At 42.0% G+C, this 17,479-nt stretch overlaps 5 protein-coding genes across 5 annotated transcripts; 3 read left to right on the top strand and 2 right to left on the bottom strand.

Annotated features, from left to right (window-relative positions):
• Positions 1–383: 383 nt before the first annotated feature.
• Positions 384–2,094, top strand: BDB00DRAFT_873902 (uncharacterized protein; the record flags this gene model as incomplete). The annotated part of the gene is made up of 4 exons (XM_053127153.1): positions 384–522; positions 765–889; positions 963–971; positions 1,186–2,094. 4 exons carry the CDS (start codon positions 384–386, stop codon positions 2,092–2,094), a joined length of 1,182 nt encoding a protein of 393 aa, XP_052978135.1.
• A 113-nt stretch (positions 2,095–2,207) lies between these two features.
• On the bottom strand, positions 2,208–6,208 carry BDB00DRAFT_468279 (uncharacterized protein). The gene is made up of 8 exons (XM_053117489.1): positions 5,295–6,208; positions 5,114–5,197; positions 4,870–4,996; positions 4,503–4,792; positions 3,853–4,418; positions 2,901–3,746; positions 2,530–2,828; positions 2,208–2,440 (listed from the first exon to the last, which is right to left on the bottom strand). The coding sequence occupies exons 1-8, from the start codon at positions 5,975–5,977 to the stop codon at positions 2,321–2,323; spliced, it is 3,015 nt and encodes a 1,004-aa protein (XP_052978134.1). The 5' UTR covers positions 5,978–6,208; the 3' UTR covers positions 2,208–2,320.
• A 3,290-nt stretch (positions 6,209–9,498) lies between these two features.
• BDB00DRAFT_930121 (uncharacterized protein) lies at positions 9,499–10,106 on the bottom strand (the record flags this gene model as incomplete). Its single annotated transcript, XM_053128992.1, has 3 exons — positions 9,895–10,106; positions 9,701–9,826; positions 9,499–9,602 (listed from the first exon to the last, which is right to left on the bottom strand). The coding sequence occupies exons 1-3, from the start codon at positions 10,040–10,042 to the stop codon at positions 9,499–9,501; spliced, it is 378 nt and encodes a 125-aa protein (XP_052978133.1). The 5' UTR covers positions 10,043–10,106.
• A 1,136-nt stretch (positions 10,107–11,242) lies between these two features.
• BDB00DRAFT_789188 (uncharacterized protein) lies at positions 11,243–12,289 on the top strand (the record flags this gene model as incomplete). The annotated part of the gene is made up of 1 exon (XM_053120856.1): positions 11,243–12,289. The coding sequence occupies one exon, from the start codon at positions 11,243–11,245 to the stop codon at positions 12,287–12,289; it is 1,047 nt and encodes a 348-aa protein (XP_052978132.1).
• Positions 12,290–15,405: 3,116 nt separating this feature from the next.
• On the top strand, positions 15,406–17,035 carry BDB00DRAFT_883660 (60S ribosomal protein L39; the record flags this gene model as incomplete). The annotated part of the gene is made up of 3 exons (XM_053128255.1): positions 15,406–15,408; positions 16,777–16,880; positions 16,987–17,035. The coding sequence occupies 3 exons, from the start codon at positions 15,406–15,408 to the stop codon at positions 17,033–17,035; spliced, it is 156 nt and encodes a 51-aa protein (XP_052978131.1).
• Positions 17,036–17,479: the final 444 nt, after the last annotated feature.

The raw sequence follows: 17,479 nt of genomic DNA, 5'->3' as shown, positions 1-17,479 counted from the left end.
AAGCACTTTCAGCACTTCAGCAGATATGTTTAACAACATAGGGAGGAGGCCATGACTCTCTAACTAAAAACATTTGATGTCTGGCCATTTATAAAATTATGCAAAATGGCTCCTGGGAAGTTACACTTAAAAACCCAGAAGAATTAGTCCTCGTCTCGGTAACTTGTGCAAGTGGCGAAACAACGTACGTCCGACCAAATAACTTATATAACTGACAAGACTGGTTCGGGTTACTCTGCAACTCGTATGGCTCCTTAAAAAAACTCGCTACGTGTGAGGGACCAGTTTTGTTTTTCTTTTCCTCTTTCACTCCTTGCTCTTTCTCTCTCGCTCTAGTTCATTCCTTCTTTTTGCTTTAATTATCTTTTTGCAACTTCTTAAACATGCCTGCCAAAAAAAACGGAAATCAACGCAATGGCAAAACCAAGAAAACGAAAAGAGGTGCAAATAACAGTAACAACAGTAACAACGGCAACAACGGCAACAACGGCAGTAGTAAAGACAATAACGAGTTTTATTCCGGTACAGTAACTTCGAAAAACTGGGCCCGGGCACGCGTGAAGAAGAGAAAGCTTTTCTGCCTTGTTTTTTTTTTCTCCTGCCATTACTACTTTTTGTTTCCTCCTTTTTCTCTTCCGCGCGGAAACCCAAACAATCGGACATTGTTGTTGGCGTCTCTAATGCATAACAAACGACATAACAAATATGTATTGACTTACATTTCCTTCTTTCTCGTTCTCTGCGGCTGCTAATAAACACAGTAGTAAAGACATCAAGTGTGCCATCTACAAAGTTACCTAAAGCATTACCGGCCCACGATGTACCTTATGCAACTGTGCAAACAACCACTGCATTTCCTGCATCGCATGTCAATCAAGAACCCCTCAAGGTGAACGTGTATGCCAGTTTAGGAATCGTGATTGTATGAATAATTAACCTAACGACACTCGTTCTGTATATAGGGCTTCATGGTAAGAAAGGGAGAAGGAAAGAAAGACTACGCGCAATAATCATAGACAGGCTATACCTCGCTTTCTCTCTCTCCCTTTATACAGGAAGCGAGAAAAGAGGAGCTTGTCTTTGTCTGTCTGCACGGGGAAAAGTGTCGAAAGAGCTGTTAAAGCTGGATATTATACGCGTTAGCTAATAATCGAAACCAATATGAAAAATCCTAATCCTACGTAGCGAACCATCGCGACGTTGATCAACCGGCTTTTGACAGTTTCTATTGTAGTAGCTGCTACCTACTACGTTTTACGAGGCCACGATGCAACAAAAATCAACAACCGCCAATGCACAGCGAGCGAACCTATTAAACAAAACTTTGCCCAATTACTTAAAAATGAATTATACAAAGTACACGTGGAACCTTATACCGACACAATGCGAGCATGGTATGACGAGTGGAGTCCGGACGTATCGGACCAAGCGAAGCTGTTACAGAGCGCTGCCTTGGATCGGGCCTTAGAAGTACTGGATCGGGCCAAGACTATCCGTGCACAAACAATCGATCATGCCAAGGGGTTACAAACTGTAATCACCGATCAATTACATGCATATTTGAGCAAACAACACCCTACTGCATCTACACATGACGACGGTGACGACCACGAAAATGACGCATTCGATGACTACTACTCGGCTACCATGACACCTTACGAAACACAGCTACCTGACAAAGAAATTCAAGCTATTTTGACAGTGGCTACGCAGGCACGGACAAAGCTGGATGAGCAGTTGCGTACAGTACAGCATTATTTACCAAAACGATTTGAAGATAAGCAGCACACCCAACAACAACAACAGCCAGTAACGAAAAAACAACGAGAAGCCATTCGCAGTATTGCCGAAGAGGTCAAGAGCGATATGGATATTCTACGGAAAAATGCAGAGAGTCAAGTCATTGAACAAGCCAAGACTGCTCGAAAGGCTATCGATGATGAAACTGAACTCACTGCGATCCGTCAGGCAGAACGCGCAGCGCTCATCGAGGTGCACAAGTCGGATATTTTGATTGTTGAAATACGCTTGGAAGTCGATCATTATGTTGAAGCCATTATGAAGAAATGGATACGCCAGGCTCCTCTTCTTTAATCATGATCAATCGCTGTAGTAAAATTTGACAATAAAAAAGACAGTATAGGTAAATGCTGCAGTAGTATCCAATGTGTGTATGTAGCATGCCTGTGCGTTGTAGTTATTATAAAAAGGTAGTTATATAGTAGTAAGAATAATAGTACGTCAAAATCATGTGGTAGTGGCAATTTCTAATGGTCGCAGGCGCTGTAAATAGGAGCTCGCTAGATATGAAGAATGGCTTTTATGAGCATGAGCAAGCAAATTTGCCCATGTAGTAACAAAGAACCATTGCAAGAAACACAACGGCCAGTTGCTGTCCATTAAACGTGAGATCGTCCGATATAATAATGATATTATTGCTCTAATAATTTAAACAAGTGAAGATCTCAGAACATCATTCTTTTCATTCTTGTAAATCAACAGAATTATTTGTTTTACAGTAGTAGATACCTGATGGCTTTGTGGCACCAGCATATAGCCTTTTGGAACTTGTAGATTACCCGATGCTGTAGATATGTGAGAGAATGCTGTTGGAGATAAAGGTGCCTGCTGATCATTAGGCGGTGTCTGTGCTATTGAAGCTGCTTGTAATGGATGTAATGGATGGTTTAAAATCGAGTGGGTGGAGGACGTTGGTGTTACAGGCGCTGGTTCAGCTTGTCCTGTTGAGACCTTTTCAGTCGCAGACAGCACTGATTGCTGCTGTTGGTGCTGTAGGGATGGTAGTTGAGCTGGTTCTTTCAAAGATACTAGAAAAAATCCATTATTTAGGCTTAAGATTATCTTCTCGCTACTACCAAATTTACAAGGGCGACCCCTACCTTCTTCATTTTCAACATTAATATTCTTCTCTTCTTCCATCCCGGGCTGCCGCTGCTGCTGCTTACTCGAGCTTCCAAAAGCCACATCTTTTTCCGCACCAGTCGATCGGTTCTCTGTGGTTAATAACACAACAACTCGCTTTCCCTCCATTTCCGAGCTAGTGGTGAAGATCCGCACGCTTTTGTGGTCCGACGTCATTTCCACGCGCGTTCCTTCTGTAGGCGACACCTTAACGTCCAGTCCCCCGGAGTATACTGATTTGTGCACCCGAATATCTGTGCACCAGCCGGACTTGCGTTGCCGGTACGCCTGGGATGGCTCGTGCTTGGCGATAAAAGTTACTTGGTACGTTCCTGTCTTCGCCTCGAAATCCTCTTCTACTACTTTGCCAGCTACTCTTCGAATATACGGTGGACAACCATACTTTTGGATATAGTTGCGTACATTGGCCACTGACGCCAGCATTTCATTCTCCATCACCTTGGCTACATTTGCTGGTACATGACACTTGTAGACAAGGTTACACACCATGGTTACATTGACAGATTTCGTGCGTCCTCCCTCGCCCAGATTAGACGTAAACATCCAGCCGTATAAGTCGGTGTGACCACGGATATGGCCACTGTTGCTGCCATTTGCCTCTTTTGTCGAAGCTGGAATCAATGGATCGTTGACGCTGGTGCTCGCTGTATATATGGTTCCAGTTGAAGAATTCGTCTCAATGGTCGTGATTGCTGAAATATCACAGTTTGTTACGGGATACATGTTGCGTAATGACCAATGAACGAGATATTCTTTTTGACTAAACCGTTCGACCACTTGACCTCCTTCGAATCGCTCATCCCCTGATATCATAAGATGTGTTATTGTGAGTTTACATCTTTTTTGCGCACATCTTGTATATGTTTCCAGCAATAGTAGCACAGTAGGTTTAAAGAGTAAGATGCTTACATATCTTTCGGGCGCCATAGCAGTGGATCAAAGAGCATAATTGTTCAGCTGTCCATTCACCTTCAATCACGCCATCGCCACGAAGGAAGGAGGGACGGTCAGGTTGAGCTTTTGTATAAAGCTTAACACCGTCAATTTCGCCTTTGGTCATCCAGTCATCGAGAGATGAAGAGAGTCGTTTCAGCAATTCTAAGCTTTCTACCTTTTTCGTTGGATGACGATGAGATGGGTATAAATGTCGAGACGGAATTGTCTGTCTTTGTTGTTGTCGGTGCTGGGGTTGCTGTTGCTGTTGCTGTTGCTGTTGCTGCGATGGAATTTGTTTCAGAGTTGTAGGTGAAAGGGTTGGGACATCATCCGGTTCTCGGTCAGAAACATCGCTTTCCGCAAACGTAATATGTTTCCGCTGAGTGCTGCTATGCTGATTTTTGGTTGCTGGATATGTTGAACTTTGGTCGACGAGGATAGAACGCTGCGAGGAGCGCTGTGAAGATGTGGGCGATGGATCAAACATAGCCGATTCGAAACTTTGTTGGCTAGATAACGCATGTTGCTGTGTGAGGATTCTACAACAGCGAGTCAGTATACTAGTGATGATATAAACATCTTCTTGAGAACCCCATCTCCTGAGAGAGAAGTCATTGATTTACCGATGTGGTTTACGTTTCGTTGGTGGAGGCGGTTCCAGAGTATTGCTATTGTTACTTGTGCCGAAAAGGGAAGGTCGCGGTGCATGCTGTGAAGACTTTTTCTGAGCTCGCATTCGATCTGCCTTTCGCTGCAAGTAATCATTGATTGCAGCAATCACCAACGGCCGACGTGCTAGTGACTTTTTGGTGAAACCAGGGATCCATCCCTTCATATTCTCTTGAGTGACAAAGGTCACTCGGGTTGCTGGTGTTATGCTTCCACGAATTGGTTCAAGTATCCAACCTTGAAGCTATTTCACACAAAAGTTTTTCGCGTGTCAATGCTTTTGTACGACGAATCTCAGAAGGAATAAGGTTGCACGCTTACTTTGATTTGTGCACGGACTCTTCCAGGGATTTTAGGGATACGTGGCGATTCGACGCTTGTGCATGCAAAGATAATGGCTCCATCATGAGTGCATTCGATTTTCTCAATAAGTGATAAATCTCGTGGCCTAACAACAATAATGAATAGTTTGTGTGGGTCAGGATTGAAGAGAAATAAGAGCAGAAATGACATGGTAGTACAGAATCTAAGTAATTCATCGTGGCGACACAAACAAAAAACGTACTTGGAAGTTGCTGTTGCCTTACTGACTTCGTATGTCAAAGACGTTGTCTCATTTAGGTTCTCGATGAGGTTTCCATCTTCATAGCTAGAGAATGAGAAATGATTTCTACATTGTAGACGACCGTCATCGAGGTATAATGATCTCCCATTATGTATGGAACGACCCAGAAAAGATGACTTACTTTTCGTCCCACAATCTGCGCATTCCAATCACGTAAAAAATTGACTGGGGTGAAAATCCTTGGATGATGGCCTGGCCCTTGAACAATGGAGTCTTGTCTGCCTTATTCACCCCATTTTTCATATGGACTACCACACCACTTTTATGCTTCAATGCCTTTTTCCATCCATCATCACGAACGACTTGCTTTAGTGTGATGAGCGCATTTTCGGCCTGGAAACAATGATAGGCAGGGGACGTTAACATTGGATCGGTGAAGCCACCACCACCGCCACCGGCCGCTGAGCTGTGGGATGATCCTCGTATGTTGGGGAATAACGAAGATAGCATATTGTTGCCATTATTGCCGTGCGATAAAGAGGAGCCGAGCGGTGATGGCTCATCCTCGTCCTCGCTGAAAATCATGGCGCTGTTACTGTATCCTCCCACGTTACTGCTAATATTATGAAGACCACCACCAGAGTGGATTTTTGTCGTTCCTGTTGGAGAAGATATGCGACTTTCAGTTCCTCGACTATTGATGGCAGCGAGACTGGGTGAGTTTGTTACGACCGTGTACTGGTCGTCCCAGTCAAGGTCGTCAGAGCCGAGTGCGAGTAATGAAGGTGGGGCCGGTAACCGCGTCGCAATCTTTTGTTGCTGTTGGTGTTGTTGTCTCATGGGTTCAGTGATCGGATGGGGCATGACGCATTGTATTGCTGTGTTTTTAAAGGAGTGGAAAGTTCAAAACTTGTTTTTCTTTACAGTGATGGGTACTTGTAGAGTATGCAAAATGGAGCAAGTGCGTGTGGATTAAGAAGGTAGAGAAAACGAACAGGTAGAGGAGGAGGAACAAGGAGGTTAATAGCCCTGCTGCAAGAACAACGTCTCGAAATCCAGTGGATTGGTTGGTGTGTGTATGAGAGAGAAAGCGTGTTTGCTCTGTGGCGAGAATGGTTCCACAATAGAATAGGTTCGTGTTACTGTCGCGACCAATCCACACAACAATAAAAAAAGATCGCAAGGTCTTTCTTTACATATTAAGCTAACAGTAATAGCTAACACAGGCTCAATTACGCTTCTTCTTTTGTCTCGATATTAAAATGATTTAAACAACCCTATGAATTGTAAACATGCGTCAAAGTTCGGAGGAGACGAGGGATCACGACAGTATCAAATAGTCCAAGCAGCTCCCTCTTGCCTCTCTCCGTTCTTTCCCTACTGCCGATTACGCGAGAAGTATCTGTTTGCCGAGATGATACTTAGATGATCTGCGCTGCATGCAGTGACCCATAGGAAAAGAGTCCTACGATAAAGGTCTGACCACGAGCATATTTTGTAGTACTGATCATGCATGTACGGCTGCCGCCACCCTTTTTTCATAGATAGGAGACAAGCTCGAGGATAGTAGTAGTAATAGTGATACTTAGGAGAAACTGTTTCGAGGCATCGATTGGCTGCATATAATACTACATACGCCTCTTCAATTACTTGCATGTACAATTCGATACCTGTTCTCAGGTGGTAATATGTACACGGAAAGAATTATCGCTACTTTGTCACGTTGAAGAAGCCATTAAACGTTGTTGTAAAGGGCAACAATATCTGATTGTAACAATAATGATAACGAAGATAAGAATGGAACAGACACTATTGCCTTTTTCTTTTTTAGGATTGCAACAAAGAAGGGGGATAAGTGATAATCTCTATACTACGTTATCTACCTTAATTCATTTCCAGGATCCATCATAGTCCATATCATAATCATCTTAGTATGTACCCCTTTATAAGCAGGGACACATTCAGCTTGTTCGCTTCCTTTGTTAAGGTTAAACACGTCCTTCTCTAAAGAGGACACAGATGAGGAGCACAAGGAGAAGAGGCTCAGAATCTTTAACTATATGCGACAGTGCGAGGGCTTTTTTTCCCGGCTTCTTACAACCCCTTGAAGTTAGAAAAAACAAAAACGAGGGAAATGGAAGGAGATAAAATATTGTTAATAATAAGCTCATCTATCGAAATTGTTGTTAATTTTCTTTACTCTACGCTATGCTTTTATTCATCTTCATAAAGGTATCACATTGCTCACAGTTTAAAGATAGGAATGCGACTAGGAAGCGACGAGACATATTTACGGCATATGTTAACTTGATATGATATAAAGCTTGATACTTTCACAGATCTAACTTAGGACATAGGCATATACGAATTGTACGATTATTATATAGAGTTTTCTTCACGAGTAGAGAAAAGGGGAGGAGAAGACACACCATCCTTCACTGGGCATTTTGCTATGTTTGCAATAATGTACAGTATATACTGATATTGATGCAGGGAGTTACATGGACACGCATATGCTTTTCCTTCTTTGGTCGCACAGGCAATAAAGTGAATTCAGTCCTGTGAAAGAGGATGACATCAATTAAACTTGTATGATTATGGGATGCACACACACGTAATTAGAAAAAAGAATACCTCTATCTATGCATATTAGAGATGTCTGCACATCGGTTGAATTTCGGCAGCGGTGTAGGTGTACATGTTGCATTTGTTATCGTCAGTTTTTTTGTGTGCCCCAATCTACCTTTAAATTGAATAAGAGTGAGGGACAATAAGCCATCATTTAATTGTTCAAAATCGTCGCTATCTTGAGCTGAATACGTATTGCCTTGAATCCAACGACCATCAAATCGTTGTCATCACTTACTCGGACGAGCTGACTCATGATAATTCTGTACAGCCGTAAAGTTTCTGTTTTCTTGAATGGCAATTGTATCACTGAAGACATTTTTCGTTTTGGATACAGCATGGAACAGCTTGTATTTCACGCCATCCCCCGTAATATAGAGAACCAGATTCACCTTTAGACCGAATACATGCTTTCTCGTGGGCCATACTGATACTCGCTGGCTTACCAGTCGATTTTGGATGCATTGCATGCCAGTTCACCACTATATCAATAGTTATCAGAATATCCGCGATAAGTTAAGAACACGGTATGGTTCTTTCATTTTTAACGGTGAGGCTTTCAATAATGAATGAATCAAACCTCACTTTCATCGTCCCAGCCATCATAATACACGTTGTCCAAGCATATAGCATATAATTATACATTTGGTTATCATCTCATGATTTTGAATACAGGCGAACTTGCCGGGTCACTTGCCGCCGCAAATATTACATTCATATATACAATGATTGATCATAATTGTCTAACAAACTGGATTACAAGTATGTATTTCACAAATGTGTCCTTCTTTGCACAGGTCTAAGTAGCCCGTTTGGATTTCTGTATATATGTTACAAGCTATAGAATCATTGCCTAGAACTTGGCTTGAATCACACAAAATCTAACCCTTATGCATAGAGTAATCGTACAAACCCACGCTAATTTGAATAGGAGCGCACGGCGAGTATTCATATACAGCATTTAAATTTACTATGATAAAAGCAGAACTTATCGCGTCTGGACTACCACATACATTTATTTTATAGATATGTTCTCTTTCCACACTTCACCTAGACATATCACCAGTGTAGAGAAAGTTACTTTGATACAGCGATCATGTGCTATATACTGTAATCGAAATAAAAGTTGGAATTGTACAATAACAACCACTCGAAGGCTCGGTTATTGTTCTCCTCTTACTGTGCCTAGGTATTCGCAAACTAATCTTGATTATTTAATCTAAAAGCAACCATTAACGGACGTGCTCAAACAATACAAAAAAAAAAAGAACACGGTATCTTCCTTGTCACCTCAAGCAACAGCAAAGTCAAGTTTTCCTAACCTGCTTCTAATCATTGTACTTGCACGTAGATATGACTTACACGTGTCTTTGTTTTCTACCAGTAAAAGAACCCAAACCCAAAATATAAATACAAGTGGCGGTACCACTAAGCGATCCTTCATCAAATACACTTTTGTCTAGAAACTACGCCAAAATGGGTGGAACAAGAGGAAAACGTGAGGGTTATCAAGCGAGTATGATGCTCTGTTTGAATGGATGTAGGTACTCCGTTTTTTTTGCAGCCTACTATTGAAATCGGCAGAGATCGGCATTACCACCGCTGCCAACTACTTTAGCGACGATTAAACAACAGGATGAACAAACCAAAACTAGTCTGACTCGAACAGTAATTACACGCGAAACGAACATCACCTGGTACGAAACGAAGGAGGGCAAGTTCAACTACGACGCAGTAGAAAAAGGACTCGAACAAAGCTAATAGCACTGAGGAAGTCGTCCAATCCCTGCAAACATTAAACAAGATCGTGAGCGACGCAAAGCTTTGCCTCGTCTGTACAGTGCCATGCAAATGCGATCCTCTAACGCGGCCGTAAATATATCAGGGACAGTTCCCCTGCACTTTCGAAGCAGAAAAACGACGGGTAGAATGTTGTATGACTAATATTTCAAACGTTACCAATACCCTGACTGACATTATTGCCCACGGCGGAGCCGCTTGTCTCTGCGTTATCAATGCACCGACATTCGAGTCCGGATCCGAAGCCGTCAACACAGTCGATCAATGTTGCTCCTATATCGTCTACTGGAGATCAAGAGAGGTCGGAGAAAAACGAGGAGTATACCCGTACAGGCATTCGTCGAATTTCCTACCATGGATGATTCGTTGCTTCATAATCATTGTTGTGTAGTGTGTATGTTGTTTAGATATGGATACATTAAGCAATCGGCACGCCGTGCAAAATATTACTGAGATCAAAAAGATGCTAATTTTAATCTGCTGGCTGGCCGGCCACGACATTATTTCCGCCACTATATTATCGTTTGGTAACACCTTAAAATGCTTTAAGGTGGCTAGTTCGTCGGGGAGGTTGAGGGAGGAAGGAAAGCCTATTTACAGGGACTTTGTTGTGTAACGGAAGGAATCTCTGCCTCTCTGCATTATTGCTTAAAATACTCTATTTTTTCCTGTATAGGAAATATATTATACATCTGCGGCATAGATCCTTCCCCACTTTCTGACAAACCACGGACCAGCATTCGAATGAAGTGACAAAAAAGAGATAGAAAGGGGATGGGAGAGACCGTAAGCCAAACAAGGCTCTACCTTATTGACTGATGAATTGGACCAGACAGGAACCTCGGAAGAAACGTTTTATTGATTGGATAAACAAACCACACGCAGGGAAAGGGCTATCCACGCGGACAAATGACGCATTGTGAGTGGTCAATCTGCGACGATCTCACAGTGCACAAAAGTGTTTTTGAAAAACCTTTCCATGTTACACTTTGCCGGGCAATGTGAGAAACTCAAAACGTATGTCCCAGGTGATTATTATTTACGATGACAGTAAAAGTTCCGCTTTATCCTCAATTGACAACAGTACTTTGAGAGTTAGCGCTAGCCACACTTTTTGGCGCGTTATTCTGTTGGGGGCGTAGACAGCAAGGAAAACACGGAAGCAAGCGATCGTTCTTGGACGAGGGAGAAGCACAAATACACAAACAGCACGCGGGTTCCCTTGTTATTCCAACTGTCGTCTAAGGAAGAATCTAGGCCTCCCTTTGCTCGGCTAAACGATATATTCTTTTTCCTGTTTGCAACAATGTATGGTGTTTTTTAATCCTCATTCTTGGGTTATACGGTATAAGAGATGGATTGGAGCTTAAGCGGAGCTATAACAACAATCCAAAAAAAAAGAGAGCGAGAGAAAGAGAGGCGAGGATACACACGATATCACTGGACGTCTCCGCTAGCTTTTGCTTGGCCAATGCTTATTTTCGCTGCCAGTTCTTTGGTTCGGTTGGTTAAAAGGCGCCGTCACGTGCGGTGGGGATCCTTTTCCCTCAGATTTGGGGGATTTAGATCCGACAGCCTATCTAATAAAGCGCTTAATTCGAAGAGGGAGGATATAAAAGAGCACGAAAAGAAAGCCTCCTCTTTCCTTCTTTTCACGCGCCAAATCCGAAAACCCTTCGTGTTGTTCTGTATTTTTCCATAATGCTTCTCTCAAGTCATCCACTGATTTCGCCCAGAACCCGTATCGCCAGAAATCAACCTCAAGGGAATAAAGTATGGGATGCATCAGACATCACATCCTCACGTACAACGCTAGGCTACGTGAATCTCCAAGATGTTCCTCGGCATCAAGGATCCCTAGCTGATGTAGTGAAGCTGGCTTCTAGAGAGCATACGTGTCATGACGCGACCACAGGCCAATGCTACAACTGTGATACCGTAGCCATGTATTATCTTCTCGGAATTGAATGGGTCCTCAAAGGAGACGCGACAACAACACTGAAGCGAGACGATCTGATACCGTGTACGGCGGATCTGCTTGAGTTGGTGTGGCAAATGTGCCAGATGGTTATTGCACACTTGGGCTCTTCCTATCAGGCTGTCGACTGGTTTAAGCCTATGACAAAGCAACTGTGGACATTGGCAAAACAGCTCAAGGAAGAAGCAAGTGGATCCGATTGCTACGTGGCAAACTCACCAACGAGTATTCACCATCATCACTATTTCAGCCATCATCGACCATCAGGAGCAATAACACCCACGTCTCCGCCTCAGTCGCCCGTGGTTTTTGAGGGTGAGGGAGAAGAAACACAATGTGACGAACAGGAAATGTACCGTCGCGCAATCCGTATCACAATCTACAACTGCCGTGCTCTAATGTATCAGCATGGGGATGACATTGATAAGGCAACTGTTTATTTTCGCAAATGTGTCGCCGTACGCCCGCCTGCGCTGGAGCAGCAGAAGCTGCTTCGACAATCGGCAGTAGCAGCACTCGATCGGTTGACTCAGGAATACTTTACAGCAAAGTCAATAAGCAGCTCGCTTTCTTGCAGTAGCGGCGGATCCTCCTCGTCTAGCTCTTCCTCCTGTGGTAACTGCGGTGTCGAGAAGCGTACAATGCCCGTTTGCGCTCGGTGTAGAGCCAAGTCGTACTGTAGTGCCCGATGCCTTGTTGCTCACAAGATTGCACATGAACAGGAATGCAAGGAGCGGATGTTGCTTACTGGTGGTATCAGTAAAAATTAGTTATATAGACTGCCTGCAAGCCACGTTTATTTTCACGTCTGCCTGTACATGTTCTATTCAGGATGGACAGGAGGAAAAAAGCAGGGCTTTTTCTCTTCTTTGCTTTCACAGTTTGATACCTCCTTTTTCTTTTTGATGTACTATATCCATTAATTCTTTTGTATAATCTATTACCCTTCATTCCCCATATCTATTGCTCGCTTATTTTGTATGTTTTTCTATCCCTTTGTACTTGGCTGTATGATAATCATCTGCATGTACAACATTCATCTCATAAGAGAAATTGACATTACCTCTTACGGAAGATTTGATGCTCTCATGTGACCTCACGATCCCTTTTCTCGTCGTTCGTGCGTCGTCTCTGCATATATATTACAATGATGTCGGATGCTATGTGCAGGAAGAAAAAACAGAGGGTTTAATCTAGCATCATAAGCAAACAAGAGACGTCGTTGGTTCCTCGGAGTAGTGTCTCTATCAAGAATGTTACTCAAAAATGTATTTAGAGAGCAGAGCTGTTGTATAACATTGTTGTCATATCCTACTGTTCTTCGCTTCCTGCTCTGTCATCATTGGCTTATTGCCTAATAGACAATGAGTATTGTACGGTCATCCTACATACACCAACAATCCTTATATTCTTTACCTATAAGTGTGAAATCGCGCTAATTTGAGATGTCTGACGCCACTTCTCTTCAAATACCTTCTTTTTGCTCTTATCTCATTCGCGCGTACTTATATGGTGTGACAAGAATGCAGTTAATTTTGGGCACATTATTCGTAACTCTTGGCGCGCTCTATACAACAATGTAGCATATCAAAGAACTTTCTCTTGTTCCTAAGGATAAACAAATAGATGAATTTTCTTTTCGATTCAATTGGTTAAAAAAGAAGGAATAACATACGTAATCATGTTATGTAAACTATAGTCTACTATTGACAATGAGCACGAGATTGATCTCCCAAGCCAGCTGTCCATCGATCATTACATATGATTAAAGAAGAGAGACTGGAGCGAACCCATATATAATAGCAGTCACCTGCTATAGTAAGCTTCTCCATGCTGTTCGGAAGTTTTCGATGATACCAGATTTCTTTCCGATTATGTTCACAGGCTACACTAGATTTCAAAAACCTACTTTTCTATCATGCAGCATATTCGGTCCAAGATTGTATAATTTATTTCCCTACGCATAGTATGATGAATGAAGCCCGGTGGCTCGTGTACATAGTGCGAATTAGGTATGTACGATATTCACAACTCCGCGAAGAAAAGATTATGAACGCGCCTTCCTTTGATGTCAACGAAAACGTACCACATTTTACTTCTCACCTGTTCTCGCGGTCCGCACTGCGTCTTACTAAAAAATCGTTCATGCTTTCAGTACATACACATAGTAACTTTAACGTAGTTAACTTAATGGTAGTCCAACCTTTTATATATGGGCTCCGTGCACAACGCAGAAACTCAAATAAAGGTGGCTCAAGATTATTTACGAGAAAAGTATATCAAAGAGTTCTTTAAGCAATGGTAGATACTGAGAATCGCTCATTAGCGACTGGAGAACTTTTTTATCGAAGTAAGCTGTAACTAGCGAAGCATCTATTCAGTTAAAAAAGAACGCGCATTCAATAACTGCGTGCTCTAGATAATGCTACAATATTGTTAGTTCTTGTGTACGTCGACGTTACAGTTTACTGACATTGTTGAAATGATAATTAAGGCCTCAGAAGCATAGAGATTCCACGTATGTGTCAGCTTTTATGAGAAGGTTAATACTACGCCCTATTTAGGGAAGGTGACACATGGTTATCAGTGATGAGGATGGATACGTGATTGAAACGTGTGTTTGTTATGCAGGGTACAAGCGTAACTGTTTGCCGGATTTCATTGGTCTCGGGTAGAAAGTATTCACATTATACGAGTGCGCTTCGCTGAATCAGATGGGATATTATAAGCTTTTTGCATCAGTGAACAACTATGACCAGAGACATTGTTAAACTGTCGTTCACCAAAGAAGCAAGACCATAACGGAGCTGAAACTTTTATCAAAACCATCAAAACTCTGGTTAAACATTTGAGGTGGATGCAGCAGCGAAGGAAAGGAACAAGCTCGCTTTGAGTTATAAGATACCCGCACTATGTACTCGTCAAAGCATTTGACCGACATTTTACAATAGTCGTGATGCAGTCATCTTCTGTTACTTTTGCTTTTTCGTTGTACATATGAATGCTTTGTGTGGCAAAAAAAATCTTGTACGTAAATAGGATGGTATAGATATGTTTCTTGGTCATGTCAAGGGCTTTTGATATGGATGCCTGAATGGTAAGAAATGAAAATGTAAAAAACACAAGAAGGACGCAATCTTACCATCCTATTCATCACAACTTTTACGCATGAGTTTTTGTACTACTGCTACTAATTCATTCTGCGATTCTGCGTGTGGCATCAATGTTTACAATGCGTCTCATACTGTACATCACATATTCCTTTTGTTACTTTAAAGGGTTTTACATATCCTCTCTGTGAATCATCGGTTAGTTTCTGCTGTTTTACACTTGTATTAAACCACATAATAGTAAAAGCGTACAAATGATATGTCTTTTGAGCCTCTTATTTTCGCTCTGCCGACAAGGAGGAAATTGCTTCTGCTATCTTGGGATCCAATAACCTGACCAGTTCATTTATCTATTGTGTCATCGACACTGTATACTGTAGCATACTATGACACAGTTGAATAGTCTTACTAGTTGGTACCGAATCGAATCGGCGTCAAATAGCATAAGCTTTTCAAAAACAACTCATGTAACAGCTAAAGCTGCTCTTCTCTCTCCTTACCCCCTTCTTCCCCGGTGGTAGTTCGGCCGTTCCATGAACACTGCAGAACATGTGGTATAACAGCCCCTGGTTAAAATCTATGCGCGCCTTAAATTAAGCAAACCGATAATACAACCGCCAACATCACCATCAGCATCAACATCAGCATTAGTACCAGGCGCACGTAGCGTCAGTAGTGCAAAATTTGAAGCATTGAAATAATGCGTAAGTTTTTCCTCCTCAAAATGACGCAACAATCCATATATATAACTGGTCTATTCGAAAATATCAGGAGGCATGGTATAGCGCGAGTGAATGTGAGAGAAACAAGAGAAGTGGTGAAACTCCAGTATCCATTGTACTTTTAATATATATTACGTTATCTGGGAACAAACGAACAATAGGTCGAACAAACTATCCCCAACGTGAATACTATCAACGCTGCATTCTATGAAATCAAGAACATAATTGATAATTATTACCCTTTGGAGAGACAGTGGACCGAGCTGCAGGGGCACTTTTAAACGCTGAAATAACGGGTTATCGTCTGGCAAGAGAAGAGCTGTAGTCCAGAGAAGAATCCCAGGTAATTATTGCTATACTATATGATAATGGTGGAGCCAAATTCAAGATTTGTTAGTTGGTTTGGGATGCCTGAGAATGCGGAAGCAAGGAGAATGTAAATTAAGGATTTGGGAGCTTCACTAACTTCATTATGTTAGCCAAAAACTTGTAACACCTCACTAACTTGATTATTTTAGCCAAATATTTGTAACACCTTAATCCGCCAAGATTCAGAATTGGAAACTATGAAACCGCAGGGTAAGATCAATATAGAAGATGTGAGAATTTATTTTCGTGCAATGCAAGAAATGGGCCAGCAGCTTCAGATATGTTATTATCTTTCCATCCATTTAGCTCATTATCAATGAAGAGAGGCGAGGAAGGTAGAGCAAAAAATTATGCAACATACGAAGAAAGCGTGCGGAGAGTTGGTAGCGGGAGGATCTTCGAAATGGTAGGATTACTTTAGACATTCTTCTGTTTTATACTATGCTTCAACAGACAAGATTGACATACGGTGCATTCTAGAAGCAATTAGGCTCCATTGTCCTTTGATAGGCCTGCTGTCAAATCAAATAAAAGCTTGTAGCGCAATACTAAAATTGTGTAATAAAAAAGGTGATCTTTATTAGCACTTAATCTGACGGTTTAATCAGTTTTGTGCTGCCTGTAATAGTGTATCGAAACACTATCTAGTGGTCATGTCAGTTGCGAGGAATTGGTTCCGGTTGAACTGTGCGCAACTGTAAAAGGGACACATCGAATCCAAAGAACGGAAATTTCGGATCCAGCACCGCTAGTCCACCAGGGACGGCGGCACTGTACTAGGGAGCGAAGAGCGGAAAGATTGAAACTTCCTCTTTCGTTGGTATAAGAATCGAAATGGTATGCTATATATGAGATGGACATGGTAGAGAGAATGGATGGATAGATCATCAGATGGATGGATTCGGGGGATGAGCTGTACGCAACAACAAAAGGATGGATCGATACGAACAAAAGAAAAGATGACGACCACGACAAAAATCGATATGCGATACAAAGCGACAATCGGCTAATTCAGCATTTTTTCTCTTTTTTTCAATTCTGCTCGAACCCCATTAGCCTTCCAACAAGTCGTTCAGAACTAAGGTCAAGCTCGGCAAGAAGCAAAAGCAGAACCGCCCCCTTCCCCACTGGTTCCGCATGAAGACTGACACCAAGATCCGGTAAATAATTAATTTTTGTTATAAAGACGCGATGCGTCGTTTTTAAAAGAGTTCAATTGTTAACTTTTCTCTGAAAAAAAAAACCATTTGTTTTGTTTTCGTTTAGCTGGAACGCCAAGAGACGCAACTGGCGCCACACCAAGCTCAACATCTAAGAGGTTTACTCTTACTCTGTTCGATGGCAATTTGGCGGCGACCGATATAGTTCAGAACCTGTATTTAGAACAAAATGTGCTGCTTATTACCATGTTTGAAAGCTACACTGGAAATATATACACGGTTTCTCTAGTCTCTCGCACACAACACCGATGTACTCAATTTTATCATTTACGTTTATGCACGCATACTTTCTGGATTGGAACAAATGGGAACAGCATTTAAGGATCAGGCATACCATAAGAAATGGCTGTATGGGTAGAAAGCTCTGTGGGGTTGCTATTGGTGAACGAAGGATTGAGGCTAATTGGATAAGTATACATGAGAGGGCAAGGGGGCTTATGGAGAACAGGATAGTCGTCTTGTTTAGATGGAAAGTTTATATGCGTATTTAATGAGTGCCAAGTGGGTGGTTATAGGTGTTAGGTTAATTGAAGGTCTAT

This window comes from Zychaea mexicana, assembly GCF_025766255.1.
Source record: "Zychaea mexicana strain RSA 1403 chromosome Unknown BDB00scaffold_53, whole genome shotgun sequence".
Lineage (NCBI taxonomy): Eukaryota > Fungi > Mucoromycota > Mucoromycetes > Mucorales > Lichtheimiaceae > Zychaea > Zychaea mexicana.
This window is presented reverse-complemented; position numbering and strand designations above follow the sequence as displayed.

What these genes read in the sequence shown, in the direction of transcription:
- BDB00DRAFT_468279 (XM_053117489.1), bottom strand. Translation starts at nt 5,977, where the DNA reads ATGCCCCATCCGATCACTGAACCCATGAGACAACAACACCAACAGCAA. An exon ending in AAGGCAACAGCAACTTCCAA is followed by an intron (nt 4,997 to 5,113) that starts GTACGTTTTTTG and finishes TATTGTTGTTAG; the next exon opens with GCCACGAGATTTATCACTTA. An exon ending in GAGTCCGTGCACAAATCAAA is followed by an intron (nt 4,793 to 4,869) that starts GTAAGCGTGCAA and finishes TGTGTGAAATAG; the next exon opens with CTTCAAGGTTGGATACTTGA.